This window comes from Petaurus breviceps, unplaced genomic scaffold (genome assembly GCF_028583685.1).
Source record: "Petaurus breviceps papuanus isolate PSGF00001 unplaced genomic scaffold, PetGlider_PUasm1.0 90903, whole genome shotgun sequence".
Lineage (NCBI taxonomy): Eukaryota > Metazoa > Chordata > Mammalia > Diprotodontia > Petauridae > Petaurus > Petaurus breviceps.
The window spans coordinates 13,591,296-13,609,161 of NW_027187376.1; the positions used below are offsets into that span (position 1 = coordinate 13,591,296).

A 17,866-nucleotide genomic window follows, 5' to 3' on the forward strand; every position below is an offset into this window, starting at 1 on the left:
AAAGTCCCAAACTGGATGAAGCAGGTTTCCCAGGGACAGCCCTGGGCAGGCTTTGCTTCAGGGCCAACGGGACTCTGCACGTAGCCCTGACAAACTCAGAAGCTTCTGCACACAATGTTTGATAGATAAGTCGCCACATCCCTACAGAGAGGTATATGGAACTTCACAAGAGAATTCCCCTGCTTATCTTACCTCTCTTTCTTTAGTCCTGAACCTGAGACAATATACCTATGCTCCATGTCTACACACTTCGCATTATGAACCATGAGAAGCTAAGGGGATTCCTGGGGATGTGACTCCCCCTTTGTGGATTGTGGAGAAAAGTATTTGACCTGCTCTTCGCTTCATTTTGCTGGCTTGCCTCTCTGCTTGTCCTCCCTCATGGCTTCCACCCCCATACTCTATCCTCAACTCACTCGTCAGAAATGCTTTTTTATCCAAGCATTGGCTGTAGATTTTCCGGATAGTCAACAAATACGAACCTGGCCTTAAAGTAGGATACAGTCAAAAAAGTGTGCAAACTTTGAAAGACATTACAAATCTGATCACTGCAGTAACAAATAACCATTCCAGAGGAGCATGGATGAAACACACTAACTTGTTCCTGCCAGAGAAGTGATACACTCAAAGTACAGAATAATATGAATTATTTGGGGAAATAGTCAATGTTTTTTCTTTGAGTATATATATTTGTTAGGGGGATTTGCTCTTTCCTTCCTTGTTCCTTCTTTGTTCCTTCCTTCCTCCCTTTCTCCATTCCTTCCTTCCTTCCTTTCTTTTTTCTGTTACTCTCTTTCTTTTTCTCTCTCCCTCCCTCCCTCCCTCCCTTCCTTCCTTCCTTCCTTCCTTCCTTCCTTCCTTCCTTCCTTCCTTCCTTCCTTCCTTCCTTCCTTCCTTCCTTCCTCTCTCTCTCTTTCTCTTCCTTCCTTTCTATCTTCTGTTAAAAGAAGGTAGAGAAAATAAATGCTTGTTAATTGGGAAAATAAAATAAATTAAAAAAAATAAAAGTATGTGTAAGATAGTCTATTTCATAGGATTTAAAGTGAAAGACCAACTAGGCTCCTCCTTCAACCATATATACTCATTTAACAGATGAGGAAACTGAGGTCCAGAAAAGTTAAATGATTTACCCAAGGTCACACAAGCAGCAACAGAAACAGGACTCAAACCTAGGTCCTCTGACTCTAAAAGTCAGTGCTATGTCCACTAGAATAGCTAATACTTTTATAAAGCTCTAATGTTTGCAAAGTACTTTAAATATATTCCTTTATTTGAGCCTCACAAGGTGGTGCTACTGTTATCCCCATTCTATAAAGGAGGAAACTGGCACAGGTTAGGTGACTTGCCCAAGGTCACACTGCTAATGAGAGCCTGAGGCAAGATTTGAATATAGGCCTTTCTAACTCCAGCATCCTATTCACTGAACCACTTAGCTTCCATACTATACCACAGTGTCTCACCGGGCCAAATATGGCAAAGATCTTCCCAATTGATGTCTCCTTCTTCCCATTGACCTTTAGCCCTTCTCCCCAGTGTTTCTTTTCTTTCTTTCTTTTTGTTTTTTGGAGGCCAATTGGGGTTAAGTGACTTGCCCAAGTTCACATGGCTAGTTTTGTGTTAAGTGTCTGAGGCCGGATTTGAACTCAGAACCTCCTGACTCCAGGGATGGTGCTCTATTCACTGCGCCACCTAGCTGCCCCCCCCCATCCCAGTGGTTCTTAACTCTGTTCTCTGTACTCAGTGAACACTAGATGAATATGCTTGAAAAGTTTTTTTTTTTTAATCTTGCTATTACTGTTCAGTTGCATCTGATGCCATTTGGGGTTTTCTTGGCAAACACAGTTAAATGACTTGCCCAGGGTCATGCAACCAGGAAGTGTCTGAGGATAATCAGGAAGATGGGTCTTCTTGACTTCAGGCCTGTCTATCCACTGCACAACCTAGCTGCCCAGGTGTATATGTGTGTGCATGTATATCTATATCTATATCTACACACACACACACATTGTTATTGTTGAGTCGTTTCAATTGTGTCCAACTCTCTGTGACTACATTTGGGGTTTTCTTGGCAAAGATACTGGACTAGTTGGTCATTTCCTTTTCCAACTCATTTTACAGATGGGGAAAGTGAAGCAAACAGGGTTAAGTGGTCACACAACCAGTAAGTATCTGAGTCCAGATTTGAACTCGAGAAGATGAGTCTCCCTGACCCCGGACCCAGAGCTCTCTCCACTCACTGCCTCTTTTAAATCTTCATAGCATCTTACGCCCTTTCACTCACCTTCAGGTAATACATCAGTCGGGCCTCATAGGCCATGCCTAGAAAGTGCTGTGTCACCACTCCACTGTACCTCTTTTCTATCTGAATCATCCATTTATAGATCTGAAATAGTCATAGAGAATGGTTTGTATCAATGAGATCACCATCTCCCTATCTCAGCTGAAGATAATGGCTTATCTCTCTCAGATACAGAGTATGCAATTGCCACATCTGTATGGAATACATTTTTAAAAAAATATCCAGACCTAAGACTTCAGCCATGTGTCTTAACTCTGTTTGGAAATCCCCTCCATCAATGTAGATGAGCAACTTCTCTCTAACTGATGGTTGTAGTGATTTGCCTGGGGCACTGAGAAAGGAGTGATTGGCTCATGATCACATAGGTAAATGAGTAAAAGGAAAGACTCAAACTTAGTGCTTCTTTTCTTTTTTTCCTGACATTTATTTTATCTACTACACCATGCTACCTCTCATGGAGAAAGTCTAATGGCTTTAAACCAATATATAAATACTATTGGTTTATTGGATTTTTAAAAAGTTTTTTTTTTTGCCACACTACCCTGGGTACTTTCATAGGCATTTTGAAAAATCACAATCATTGATCATCATTGAGCACCACTCTAAAACAGAAGAAATCAATGAATATATCTGTCAAAACATTCGCCAACCATAATTTCAAGGGGGCATAAAGTCACAGGGAAATTGAAAGCCACATCAATTTGGAGAGATACCAAACAACACTCATCCATACTTTGACAGACCACAGGTGGTGAAATATCAGTAGCTGGCGCTGGAGCATGGCATCCAGGGCAGCTAAGTCATATTGATACTGATTCCCTTTTCAGTTTCGTAGTTTGGGTGGGGCTGATGTGAATGAGGAAGGGAAGTGGGGGAAGGGCATCTTATACTATTGCCTAAAATACGACAAACTCATGTTCTGTGAGGATCAATAAGATAAGAGAATTTTTCAAAGTCAGCCACTCAAAGATGGCACCATCAGAATGTCCCTGAATTATTCCCCATGCGTATAAGTCGTGATATATTTGGAAGCCCCGAATGAAATGAAGTAGAGATGCTCATTAGAAATGCCAGTGATCTATTTCAAAATGATTATAATGTGATTAGCTTTCTTTCCCATTTGTGGGAGCTGTAGTCAAATAGAATCATAATGTAAGAATTATCATAACAATAATCATCATAAAGAGGCTTGGGTCTTTTCTGCGTAGTTCGGTGATCAGACACAACTGGAGAGAAGAAAAGAAAACTAGGCAAATGAGTATTAGATAGTGTCATGAATAAGAATTCCAGACACTGGAATTATATACACAAACACATACATATATGGTCTATATTATGTAGATACATGGATACATATATGGACACATACATGCATGCTTATATAGATTGATATAGTAAATCATAGACTTAATACATATTAAATATACATATATCCCTTGGGAAACTAGTCAAGAATATTGTGGAGATATATATGTGCATGTATATATGTTTATATGTGTATATGTGATTGTAAATACATACATATACATGTATGTATGTATACACACGGTGTGAGTTTACTTGTACGTGCACATGTGTACATATTTACATACATGTGCGCACACATATACATGTGTGTATATAATTTCTTTGGGAAAAAAAAACAATCAAATCAGCTTTCCCATTATTGAAACTATTTTGGAAAAGCAATTTTAATGCTTTCCCACCTGGAAACAGTCCCTCCCTCTTGCATCTCATTTGCATCTTAATTAATCTTAATCGCATCAATTAATCATTCTTAATCTAGGGTCCATGATCTTTTAAAAATATATTTGATAACTATATTTCATTATAATTGATTCTTTGTAATCCAACATACTTTATTTTATGCATCTAAACACATCTTGAGAAAAGATTTGTAAGTTTCATCAGAGAGTCCAAGGAGACTGTGAACCAAAATGAGATTAAGGACCCCTCCCCCATAATACTGCTTTCAACTAAGTATGCTTAACTAAGTATGGAGCAAGAGGCCATTTCCTATAAGCCCCCACCCTCAGGGCACAGACAGAGGTACACATATATAACCTCACATTTACTCTCACTACTTAAACCTGTCAAAGATTGAGAAACAGGCATAAACTGTAATTTGGGTTATTTATACTTGTTTTTCCAATATCACAAAAGTTTGAAGGAGACTGACTCAAAAGATCCATGACTTTGACTCCCCCGAACCCCAAATTAGATGTATCCATTAACTCATTTTCATTTCTAGATGCTATCCTTCCAATGATCCACACCTCTCTGCCTTCCTGGGACCCTCCAAGCCATCTACCTCAGAGGTGTTCAATTATTTCCTGATAAGGCTGTGCTCCCTTTGGGTCCTTGCTCACCTCCTCAATGGGATGGTACTTCTTATGGTTATAGTCCTCCAAATTGCTCCTGGGACTCAGTTTCTCCTCTAGCACTCCATGTCCATTATTTGACAAGGTTCTGTGTAGGGCAGCCATGAAAAATTCCAAAGTCAATAGGGTCATAACTCTAGAGCTGGGTGGGACCTCAGAAGCCACCTAGTCCAACCCCCCTCCTTTTACATATGGGACAATTGAGGCCAAAAAAGGCTGTGACACCTGAAGTCACATAAAGAACTTCAGAGAGATCTTCTCATTGTAGAGTCAATGTTCTGTCCACTATACTAATTGAGAATATTGCATTAATTAATAAATAGCCATTTTATGAAAGTTTTTACATCATCTGCTGAAAAGCATCACACAAGCACCTACAAGTCATAAGACTGACATTCTGACATCTATAATATTAATTAATTTGTTCAGAAGCACCTGGTGGTACAGTGGATAGAGCATAAGGTCTAGAGTCAAGAAGACCTGGGTTCAAATCTGGCCTCAGACACTTAGTAGCTATGTGACCCTGTACAAGTCACAGCCTCCATTTGCCTCAGTTTCTTCAAGTATAAAATGGGGGTAATAACAGCTCCTTCCTCCCAAGGTTGTGGTGAGGATCAAATGGGATAATATTTGTAAAAAGTGCTTAGCACAGTGCCTGGAATATAGGAATATAAATGCTGGTTCCCTTCCCCTCCCTTTTTCCCTTCCATCCATTCAACACACATTGACTGAGTACCTTTTGTATATTTGTTAATAAGTCAGGCACTTCAGAGATCACAAAAAAGTATAAGACATAGTCCCTGTTCTTGATGAATTTATAATTCACTTAGGGAAGTCAAACAGAAACAAGAAAAATTGACAGCATAAACACAAAACATGAGAGATGTAACAAGGCTGTACATGCTAAGGCCAATAAATGGCAAAAATAACCACAATCTATAATTGCCAAGAAGAAAGAGATCAATGTGGAGATGAAAAATCTATGTTTATAATCAAGATTTGGAGTCAGAGGACCTAGGTTTGAACTTGCCACTAACTACTTAATGACTTAAAACAAGTCATTAAAACTCAATGGGCCTCGATGTTCTCATCTGTAAAAAGAGAGGGTTGGACTCCCTCTAGGGTCCTGTAAGATCCTTTCTTTAAGTCACTAACCATCCAACCTGTAGTAGCAATGGGAGGTGTATCCAAAGGGCAAGGGTCTAATCAACAACAAACTTATTATTCATAATCACTGTGAATTCTTCTTTGTGAAGAATAATTATAATATGTAATCCCCATCATGAACGGTCTTTGCTGGGTTACTTGTGCCTGCTGTCATAGGGAAGGCATATGCTGAGCCAGCTTATAGCCCAGGAGTTCTAACGGCATCCCAGACCTATTATTTCTCAAACTTGGGTAGGTAAAGGTCCTTTATGCCTCTAAGAAGTTGGGACACTGACTATTGTGCATCTCATTAGCATGCCAGAGTCCCATTTGTTATTGGAATTAACCAGACAAATTGCTCAACCAAGACTGGCCATGCACCAGCGATCTAGCTCCAAATCTCTTGCTTGTGAACAAACATGTATCTTCCTGATTAACACCAGCATGCCTACTTGTTAACTAAGCAAGAAAATCTCCAAACAGGAATTCATTCTAACTTGACAATTTTAGCCATTGGCACGGATATTTTCCGAGTAAACCCTGTAAGTCTTGAAGGAACAGAGACTGGAGAGGATCCTTTCAAGGGGGACATTTTAAGATTATTATGGGATGCTAGAGAAGTTAACATTTCCAAACAAGACCCCCATATGGGATGTTTTCTAAACCAGGGGAGAAACACATACTTATGAACTGTTATTCACCTTTTAAAGGGTGATTCTGCTGCTGATGTGATTACAGTCAGAATGGGGATGGCAATGGAAAGAGGGTCAGAAGCAGAGTATGGGAAATAGTCTTGGAAGGACAACCTTGGTTACCATCTCCCACCTCTGCCCACCACCACCTTTTCTTTTCTTTTCTTTTCTTTTTTGTCTGAGAAGCATTATGGCAATGTATAGAACTCTGGAGACCCCCATCCAAATTCAGTCTGTGTGATTCTGAGCCTTGGTTTCATCATCCTTAAAATGAGAATAATACTATAGTTATCCCTTCCACATCGCTGGGGTTAGGAATGCAAGAATTAGGGGCATGGTGCCCCCCAGCATCTGGAAAATTCATATAAAATGTTTGGCCCTCCCTTCATACCAGAGAATGTCTGTTTTTTTTTCCTTTTCTTTTATGGAGTGTTTACAGTACCTTACTGTAAAATTTGGGTTAAGTATTTGGTCATGTGTTCTGTGTTGTCTGTGGCTTCTGCAAAACTCCCCCAAAATTTCCATTTAATTTTTTATGCCAACCATGATGGGGAAAGTCATGCTGTCAAAGGGATAACTGTACTAAATAAGACCTACCACATAGGACTGTTGCAAAGATCAAATGAGATTTATTTAAAGTGTTTTGCAAAACTCACAGTCTTGTGTCACTATGGTCTATTATTATTTCTGTCCATAAACACCTAAATGTCAAAAGAAGAAAGGCTCTTTTACTGAGCTCAAGGTACCCAGGAAAGCAAAGATTGATCTTTTCAATATCAGCACTGAATTACTATTGTCACTACATGGCAGTAACACAGACAGCCTTTGCCTCCAAAGAACCAAAATGAATATCACACAGAGAATAATGGGGAGTTCATGGTGCAGTTGAACAAATTTTAATGCAGAACTGAGGAGGAATTTTTAAGAATAGGAGAAAAGAACATCATGAAGGAATTGTCTGCCAGGAAGAGATGATGGGCTGGTCACGTGGCGAGAGCAAGGCATGACATGTGGGCAGCCAGAAACCTCCCCTGGCACACTTGTCCTGATGCCAGGAGAATTCAAGGAAGTTCTTGAATATGTTTGATGGACCACATTGGGAGAACTGTGGAAAGAAAATGGACAAGAGTCACATGTGATAGGCAGGCAAATATAAGTGCAATCTGTATCCCTGGGAAGAACCACCAGATTGATACGATTACATACAGATCAATTTGCATATTTGAGCATTGAGAGGAGAGGAGGAGCCTTCTATGGCTAGGAAACAGTCTGTGCCTCATTGGAAAGGAAATGGCATGTGTTGGAAATTAATAGGTTGGCCAGTTTGGTCACATTGCAGAGTGCATGAAGGGACACTAATGTGCAATTAGCCCAAGAAAATGTGTTGGAATCACATTGGGAAGGATTTTAAATGCAAAACAGATGATTTTATGCTATTGAGCAGGGGAATAGCATGTTTTCAGGTAATAGAGGAGTGAGCGGAGAGAGATGGGAGGTTATAAGAGAGAAGATGCCTGAAGGAGCAAGCTCCCAGAGGAAAGAGGAAGAGATGGGACCAACAGTGTAGGGAGAGGAATAGGCTGTAGCCCAGAGGACCCCTTCTTTTTCAGAGAGGAGAAGAAGAGCAGGAAGTAGGGAATGCTGTTGAGGGAATCTCGGGATTATAAGGGAAGAGAAGAGAGAGCCCCTGACGGATGGCCTTAATTTTCTCAAGGACCTTGGCTGGAGAGGTGAGGCAGGAGGGCCATGGATCTTAAAGAGAGGTTTCAAATAAATGCCCTGTAGAGTGAGTTGGGGAGGCAATCAGAGAAAATTAAAAGGATTTCAGTATAGCAGCAAGGTCCCAGTTGAGATTTAATAACATGAGTTTGTGGTAGACCCTGGCAGTACAGTTGTGTGACTTCCTTCAACAGTGTTTCACGGTTACTTTGTAGGAGCAGAGAAGGCAGACAGTGAGAAGCAGTCTAGGGTTGGAATTTGGAAAGGGTTAAACAGCATTCTAAGACAAAAAGGGCAGGGTATTTGAAGGTAGTGAATAGCGTAAAATTGAACCGGTCTTTTCCTATCATGTGACAAATTCTTTCCTTGACAATAACCACATACTTTAGAATTAGGGCTATTTCTATTCACATCATACCAAAGAGTCAGTCTTAAAGTGAAGAATGGAATCAGCCAACTGACATTTTGTCCACAAATAACTGAATGGACTGATTTTTGAATTGAATTTGGATGAACATGGCAACCTAGCAGAGACATATTTGAAGTCATGATGAAGTATAAGTGAAGACATGTTAAACAAGTAGAATAATTTACTAGAAGATGAAAACAAAGCAAACCAAAATAAAATTGATTTCAGTTAAACATTCTTTTCTATGGGACACAATGCAGCTGTATAGATTGAATTTTTCACTGCCTACTTGATTATTTTGCAATCACATAGAGATAGCTACAGTCACTGACAATAATGATAATACCAGCTCACATTTTTATGTGCCTTCCCCTCAACAACCCAGTGTGAGAGAGACAATACAAGCATTGTTATCCTCATTTCACAGGTGGGAAAACTGAGGTTCAGAGATATTAAGTCATCGCCATTTTAAGCAAATTCAACATATGAAATATATGGTTACAAAAATGATGAATTAGAGGGTTTGCTTTAAAAAATAATTCTTTGCTTTTAAAAGATTCTCCTATAAACTTAAATAATTCTCTCCCCTAGTGAAGTTATAATTTTCAAAAGCCAGATTTATACACAACTTTTTTTTTACATTTATGGTATTGCGGATTTGGTCAGAGGACCTGGGTTTGAGAATTCTGCCTTTCCTACCTGCCCTCTGTTTGACCTTGGGTAAGTCTCTTAAGTTTTCCATATCTCATATTCTCCTCATGTAAAAGTGAAGGGGCTAGGTTAGATGTTTTACAAAATTCACTTCCAGTGTTAAATATCATATTTAACACAGAGATAATAAAACTAATATTAGCTGAGAGTTCAGAAGCAGGATTGACTGTCTCTCCACCTTGAAGCTGGAGTCATCTAGGAAGCTCACGGCAGAAATGTGGTTACTGCTGGGTTGGAGTTTTATCACAGCCTTGAAAATAAATGCAAATATTTATTCCTCCACAACTATCTGGTGCTTTAAGGTTTTCATAGCTCTTTGCAACTGTTAACTAATTTATATAAATGAGGATACAAAAATGGCAGCCATTGAGTATTACTATGGTCACAGTTTAACGAACCTTTCAGAACTGGGCTTTTTTGTCTACATCTGGACAGTTTGGACACTACTCAACTTAATTGAATTCCATTTGAAAAAAAAAACATTTATTTACTTATTACTATGCGGAGCTAAGTGCTAGAGATACAAAAACAAAACTGAGAGTCCTTGCCTTACAGACACTTACATTCTGCTGACAGGGTACAATGTATGTATACACAGATAAGTAAATATAATATATATACAAAGAAATACAATTTAATCTGGGAGGAACAGTGGCTGGAGCAGGAATGAACCTGAATTGTTGTTTGAGGGATTCTATCAGGCAGAGGTAAGAAGGGAGTACATTCCAAACATGGGGAACAGCTTTTCCAAAGGCCTGGAATATGGAATGTTATCTCTGGGGGAACAGTTAGCTGGTCAGTTTTGATTAGCACAGAAAGTGTAACTATGAAATTAGACCGTCCAGGTAAGCAGGGGCCAAGTAACATGGGACTTTAAATCTTAGGCTGACCATCTCAGGGAGGGGAAAGAGAAGGAAGAAAGGACGAGAATCTGGAATTCAAAATTTTAAAAAAAAGAATGCTAAAAAATGTTTTTACGTGTAATCAGAAAAAATTATTTGAAAAAAGTTAGTTTGAATTACACAGTAAAAAAGGAGAAAAAATAAGTTAGAATAATAAATCAAAGAACTTGATAGATAAATAAATGAATTTGGTAGATTAGTAGCAAATTTCTAATCCAGATCCATTTCACTGAAAGGAATACCGAGAGTCCAATCTTGGGCTTTTACTTTGTTTGCTCTGAAGCAGGTGTCAGGTCCTCTAAATAGGGGTTCTTAATCTTGGTCTCTGAACTTGGGTTTTATAATAAGAGTTTTGATAATTAGATTTCAAAATAATAAGTTTCCTTTGTAAACTTATGTATTTTATGCACTTAAAAACATTTTTTTCCTGAAAAGGGGCCAATAAGTTTCACCAGACTACAAAAAATATCTACAACAAAATAGGTGAACTTTTAATCTATAATAATACATGGAGATATTTGTCATTTGAAAGAAGTTATTCCTCATAGGGTTGGTTCCTCTTATAGCTTACATGGGTTGGGGGCAGAAAGAAGAGTCATTACACAGGTCTTAGACATCATGTGGTCCAGCTCTCCTCCCCTATTACCATTTTACTGATTAAAAGGTCCAGAAGAGCTAAATGAGTTAATATTTCTCAGCAGAATGGTAAGCATGTCCCTCATGCCCCTCACCAACCATTTTCAGAAGTTATCTTTTTGAAGTGATTGGCTTTTAGACTAGGGCAAGGAAGGATCAAGAATTCTTTCTTTCTTTCTACCGAGTTCATCTTAGATGGGAAAAAGCTGACCCTCCAGTGTTCAGGTGAAGGCGTTTGATATTAAAAAGAGCTTACCCTTTTAATATCGAACCAAAATATGATACTTAATCTCCCCAAGTCAAATAGAACACTTAAGCCAATATTTAAACCCCTCATACAGAGGCTGCTATTGCTTTTACCTTGTCAATTTCAAGGCTGATGCATAATACATGAGGAATGGGAAGGAGAGGGAAAGCTAGCTAATCCCCCAAATTAGCACCCTTCTTATTTCATGTGATCAAATGGCAGGATTATTGTATTTTGTGTATTCTTTTTGAACGGGAACTCATAAAATGTTTAACAGAGAAAATGATTCGTTGGGATTCATCATTAATAAATTCCCCAGATCAAAGATCACCAGCCAGAGTTTTGACAGGCATCCACAAAGAGGTTTCTATATAACAAATATTGGTGAAAAACTGAGGTATTTTAGGGCCCTCAGGGGAAAAGAAACTACTTAAGCATTTTATGGTGTTTTATTTTCAAAGCAATTAACAGAAGTCTAGTGAGTTTCTAGAATGGGAATGATAGCCAGTAATTACTGTTTTTTGGAGTTGGTAGGAGTCATAAAACATAAAAACAATTTTGTTTCAATACTGGTAAATGAAAATGAATTTGAAAATGATCAGTAAGTACAAATATACATATTCTAAACTGTTGTTTCCCCCCAAGTTCTATAATGAGGTGAGGTCAGCAGGGAGCCAGCTCATTTGAAGCCCCCTGACTGGGGTCAGCTTCTTCAGTGGGTTGCATAGACCTTGGTAATCACCTTTATTATTCTTCTCTCCCAACCCCTTATGAAGTTGATGAATATTATTATTAGCTTTGCTTGCAGATAAAGCATTTCAGGAACAAATATTACTGCTATCAGTATGATGATGGTCACAATGATGATGATGATGCTGTGTAGTGAAAGGTGTGCTGTGTTTGAAGTTAGAGGGCTCATAATCAAATCTGGACTCACATCCTAGAGCTGCAACTCTCTGTAGCCTTGGGCACATTAATTCATTTCTCTGGGCCTCAGCTTCCTCATATGTAAAACAAGGTGATTGGATTAGATTAGAGATTCTTAAACCTTTGGTAGTCTGATGAAATTTATGGACTCCTTCTTACATTTTTTTTTTTATTAATAGTTGAAAGAAGTGCTAAATTTCAATTAGGAAATAGTGAAAAGTAAAAAGAAGGTTATGAAAATTAAAATGTATTTTTTTCCTCATTCAAGTTAATAGACTCTCCCTCCCCCTTTATTTTGAAATCTCTCCATTATCCCTAATCTAGATTTGACTGGACCAAATGACCTCTGAGGTCACCTCCCAGTTCCAAGTCACTGATCTTATAAGACCTTAAGAGCAATTCATATTTACATAGTGTCTTAAAGCTGATGAACATGATGTCCTCAAAGCCATGAGGTAAGGAGCACAAGTATTATCATCACCTTTTACAGATTAGGAAACTGAGTCTAAGAGAAATTAAATAACTTTTCCCATGGCCATCTGGGCAGTGGTGAAGTTGGGATTCAAAATCTCCTCTCCATGCTTTTGACTCCTTCCTAGGTTGCTTCTATGAGGTGGCATATTGTCAGTGTGTAAGATGGGGTCCTAGGTATGGCCCAGTGGAAAGAATCCTGACTGGTATCAAGAGACCTGGAATCCCATCCTACCCTTGTGACCTTAGGACAAATTACTAAAACTCACTCTGTCCTCATTTTTCTCAATTAAGTGACATCTGAGATCTGTCTAACTCTAGATCTATGATCCTGATAGGGCAGCTAGATAATGCAGTAGGTGGAGTGCAGAGTCTCACATCAGGAAGACTCATCTTCCTGATTAAAAAAAAAATCTGACCTCAGATACTTACAGCCATGTGACCCTGGTCAAGTCACTTAACCCTGTTTGCATCAATTTCCTCATATATAAAATGAGCTCAAGAAGGAAATGCAAACCATTCCATATCTTTGCCAAGAAAACCCCAGATAGAGTCACAAAGACTCAAAAACAACTGAAACATCTAAACAATAAAAAAAAATTATCCTGAGAGTGAAAAAAACATGTTCAAACACATTATTTGGTAACATAGAGAAGCCAGATGTCAGCAGTTTGACTGATCTTAACCTGTGTATCTGATGAACTTGTCCCCAGTCACAGCAATGTTGGGGGCAGAGAAGAGAATGGAATTTGGGATGATCTAAGACTATGTCTATTTGCTCGGTCTACTCAGTCATGTGGCATAAATCCATGTTGGCAACAAAGAACAGGCTGAGAGTAGCATGTCTAACAGACTAGATAAGTGAATCAGAGGAAGCAAACTAAGAGATGATGAAACATGAAATATGGATTTCTTTCCTTTTGCCTTTAATATTCACACTTCATTGAACGGAGGAAAAATATTTCCAAGAACTGGCATGTGCTAGGCAAATGTTTGCTGTTAGATATTATTTCCTTTTTCTAAAAAGTTCTAGTACCTCTATCACTTTCATTGCTGAATTGAGGAAAAAGTATTTATCTTGCAATGCTCCTTCAAGATTCAGCTGATATGTCAATTCCTATTGGAGGTCTTTTCTGATTCCCCTAGGTACTGTCACCATCCTAAAATAATCAGGTGTCTTTTTATCTGTTTACATATTGTCTCCCTTTCCCCCTACCCCAGGAGAATATAAGTTCTTGAAGGTAAGGAATTATTTTTCAATTTGTCTTTATATCACCAGAGCCTAACAGGGCATCCTACTTGTAGTAACTACTCTTTGGATTGGATCTTGAATGTAATGGCCCAGGACTGGACCCCATTGGACTGTCCGTCTCCCCCATTTACATGGCAAAAAATTTTCTATTGAAACTATATTCAATAGTTTCTTCCCTAAAATGACAGGGTCATGCTAGGTACCTTATTCAAGGTAACTTCCAACTCTATCACAATATGTTTCTACAAGCCTCTAAATTTCCATTTCATACTCACCCATCATACTGCACTTTGAGTCCAAACCTTTGAGGGACAAGAATCCTCAATAAATAAAGAGTCCAAAGTACCTTATTCATTCTTCTGCAGAGATAGTATAGCTGCCTAGGCCCCACCTATAGGAAAAGATGTCTCAGATTAAATAGGAAAGAATCTTTGTCTCAAATCAAGAGAAGATAAAGTACAGCTATGCCCTTTGATTTTTATAACTAACCTAAGTGAACAAGTCTAAAGTCAAGGTGGGATAAGCCAAACAGATATGAGTCCTGGTCCCCGTGAAATTTGGTACAAATACTTCAGTTGTTAGTTGTATTTTTCCTCCATCTCCTCTAGCCCCTTTCCTGATCCCCTTCCTGCTGATCAGTAGAGGAACAAGATGGCCTCTAAACAAGGCAAAAATAACTGGCAGGTATATAAAGATATGCAAAGAACTTTACATATATTGACTCATCTGAGCCTCTCTACAACACTGTGAAGTGTCAACATTATTATCCCCATTTTACAGATGAGGAAATGGAGGCTCAGAGAGTTTGAGTGACTAAATACACACTAAATTACTAAGTATAAGTTACTAAGTACTGAGGGAGTTCAGATTTGAACCTGAGGCAGGTGTTGAAAGACTGTAGGGCAGGTGGGACTCTTCTTGAATGACAGTACCAAAAAAAGAGTAATGATTTAATAGGTAAAAACAGAGTCAAGGTTGTATCTAAACGCTTGGTACATAGACAAGTGCGTTGTGTTGGAGAAGGTCTAAGGTTTGTTTGACTGTGGGGCAGAATCTAAGGCTAGGGGCAGTGACATGAGAAGATGGCAGAAGGTTGTATTCCCATAGGAGTTTATAGCAGACATAATCCAAGGGAGAAGGTGGGGGATGGGATAGAGGAAAGCAATGTCCTGGAATAGATGTCTTAGGAAACTCAGAAGGAGAGGAAACTTAACTCAGGGCAACTTGAGTTCCTCTCAATGACCAGTTCTTCCAGCTTCCTGCATTCCTGACCAACTCTTGGTCACACAGTCTTCTGTCCTTGCTCTTCTACTATAAATCAGCATCCAGTTGATCATTCCTTTTGTGGTTTCCACCAAGCTTGAATATTGGTGGCCATTTGTGATTGTTCTCTTTGCTTTGGTGTCCCACTTATGGTGATTTCCCTCCTCTCACTCCCAAGCTTTAATAACTATGTTTAAATGCCATAGGTCAAAGTCTAATCTTATGATAACAATAAAACCCAGAAAGGTTCAGTAACTTCCACAAGGTCATCTTGGTTATGTAGCAGAGTGATTCCTGTGGGACTTGATATTCATTGCCTTTTATCTGGAGCAGCTAAGGTCTTCCCTAATCCTATCCTGCTCCTCAGATAGTTATTGTAGGTCTTAAAGAGCCTGGGACTATTAAGAAAGCAAAATTGGCCAATTGGGAAAGGAGGTATAAAAGCTCACTGAAAAAAATAATTCCTTAAAAATTAGAATTGAGCAAATGGAAGTTAATGACTCCATGAGACATTAAGAAATAGTCAAAATCAAAAGAATGAAAAAAATGTGAAGTATCTCGTTGGAAAAACAAGTGACCTAGAAAATAGATCAATAAGAGATCATTTAAGAATTACTGGACTATCTGAAAGTCATGATCAAAAAAGAAGCATAGACATCATCTTTCAAGAAATTATCAAGGAAAACTCCCCTGATATCCTAGAACCAAAAAGTAAAATATAAATTAAAAGAATTTACCAATCATCTCCTTAAAGAGATCCCAAAATGAAAACTCACAGGAATATTATAACCTAGTTCCAGAGCTCCCAGGTCATGAAGAAAATATTACAAACATCCAGAAAGGAACAATTCAAATATTGTGGAGCTTTAGCAGTTTCTATTTTAAAGATCAGGGGGCTTGGAATATGGCATTCCAGAGGGCAAAGAAATCTAGGATTACAACCAAGAATCACCTACCCAGAAAAATTGAATATAGTCCTTCAGGAGTAAAAAAAAAAATGGATATTTAACGAAATAGAGAATTTTCAAGAATTCCTGATTTAAAAAAAAATAAAAATGAATACAAAAATATGACTTTCAAATACAAGACTCAAGAGAAGCAAAAAAAGGTAAACAAGAAAGAGAAAGCCCAAGTGATTCATTAAGGTTAAACTGTTTATGTTCCTACATGGGAAGATGATATTCATAACTCTTAAGAACTTTCTCGTTATTTAGGTAGACAGAGGGCATGGGTGTGAGTTGAATATAATGAGATTGTATTGGCATTGTATCTAACAAAATAAAATTAGGAGGTGAGAGAGAAATGCACTAGGAGAAAAGGAAAGGGAGAGGTAAAATGGGGTAAGCTATCTCACATAAAAGAGCCATGAAAAAGCTTTACAATGGAGAAGATGAAAGGGATGAGTCTTACTTATCAGAATTGGCTCAAAGAGGTCATAATGCACTCAGTTGGGTATAGGAATCTGTCTTACTTTACAGGAAAGTAGAAGGGGAAGGAGATGGGGGGGCAGCACTGATAGAAGAGAGGATGGATTGGGGAGGTTAGTAGTCAAAAGCAAGACACTTGAGCATAGACAGGGTGAAAGGAGAGAGGGGGAATAGGATGAACAGGTTGAAAAACAGGATGGAGGGAAATACAGAGTAATCATAATGAAACAATTTTATAGTAAGTGATATAGATGTATCTCTGATAAAGGTCTTATTTCTCAAATATATCGAGAATCAAGTCCAATTTGTAAAAATAAAAACCATTTCCCAACTGACAAATGGTCAAAGAATTTGAATTGACCTTTTTCTGATGAAGTAATCAAAGCTACCTATAGTCATATTTAAAAAGTGCTCTAAATCACTATTGATTAGAGAAATGCAAAGTAAAACAACTCTAAGGTACCACCTCAAACATAGATTGGCTAATATGACAGAAAAGGGGAATGACAAATGTTGAAGGGGTTGTGGGAAAATTAAGACACTAATGCATTGTTGGTGGAGTTGTGAATTGATTCAACCATTCTGGAGAGCAATTTGGAACTATACCCAAAGGTCTATAAAACCATGCATACCCTTTGACCTAGCAACACCAGTACTAGGTCTATATCCCAAAGAGATTTAAAAAAAAAAGGGAAAAGGACCTAAATATACAGCTCTTTATGTGATGACAAAGAATTGGAATTTGGGGAAGCCCATCAATTTCAGAGTGGCTGAATGAGTCAATACTATTGTACTATAAGAAATGATGAGCAGGATGCTTTTAGAAAAATCTGGAGAGACTTACATGAACTGATGCAAAGTGAAATGAGCACAACTAGGAGAACATTGTACATAGTAACAACAACATTTTATGGTGATCAAATGTGAACGACTTAGCTATTCTCAAGACAATTTCAAAGGACTTATTATGAAAAATGCTATCCATCTCCAGAAAAAAAGAACTGATGGAGTCTGAATGCAGATTGAAGCATGCCTTTTTCTACTTTCGTTATTTTTCTTTTTTGGTCTGTGTTTTCTTTCACAACATGACTAATATGGAAATATGTTTTGCTTGACTGCACATGTATAACCTATATCAAATTGCTTGCCTTCTCAATGAGAGGAGACAGAGAATTTGTAATTTTAAATTAAAAAAAATTAATATTAAATATTGTTTTTGCACGCAATTGGGGAATGAAATGGGGGCAAAAAAGAAAGTAACCTAGTTCAGTCTGCTATTTAGCTCTTACCAGGCTTACCACTCCTGTGTTTCAAACTGACAGCAGCCTTTAACTGACTTACTTAGGTAGCATTGTCACAGAGAAAAAAATGTATTATTTGTTCA

At 38.2% G+C, this 17,866-nt stretch overlaps 1 protein-coding gene across 1 annotated transcript in view; it reads right to left on the reverse strand.

The window, feature by feature from the left end:
• CPO (carboxypeptidase O) overlaps positions 1-17,866 on the reverse strand; it is a 125,456-nt gene that overhangs the window by 18,939 nt on the left and 88,651 nt on the right. Inside the window, 4 exon segments of the mRNA XM_069075272.1 lie at positions 74-86; positions 2,268-2,383; positions 4,669-4,768; positions 14,068-14,183. Coding sequence (XP_068931373.1) covers positions 74-86; positions 2,268-2,383; positions 4,669-4,768; positions 14,068-14,183 — 345 coding nt within the window.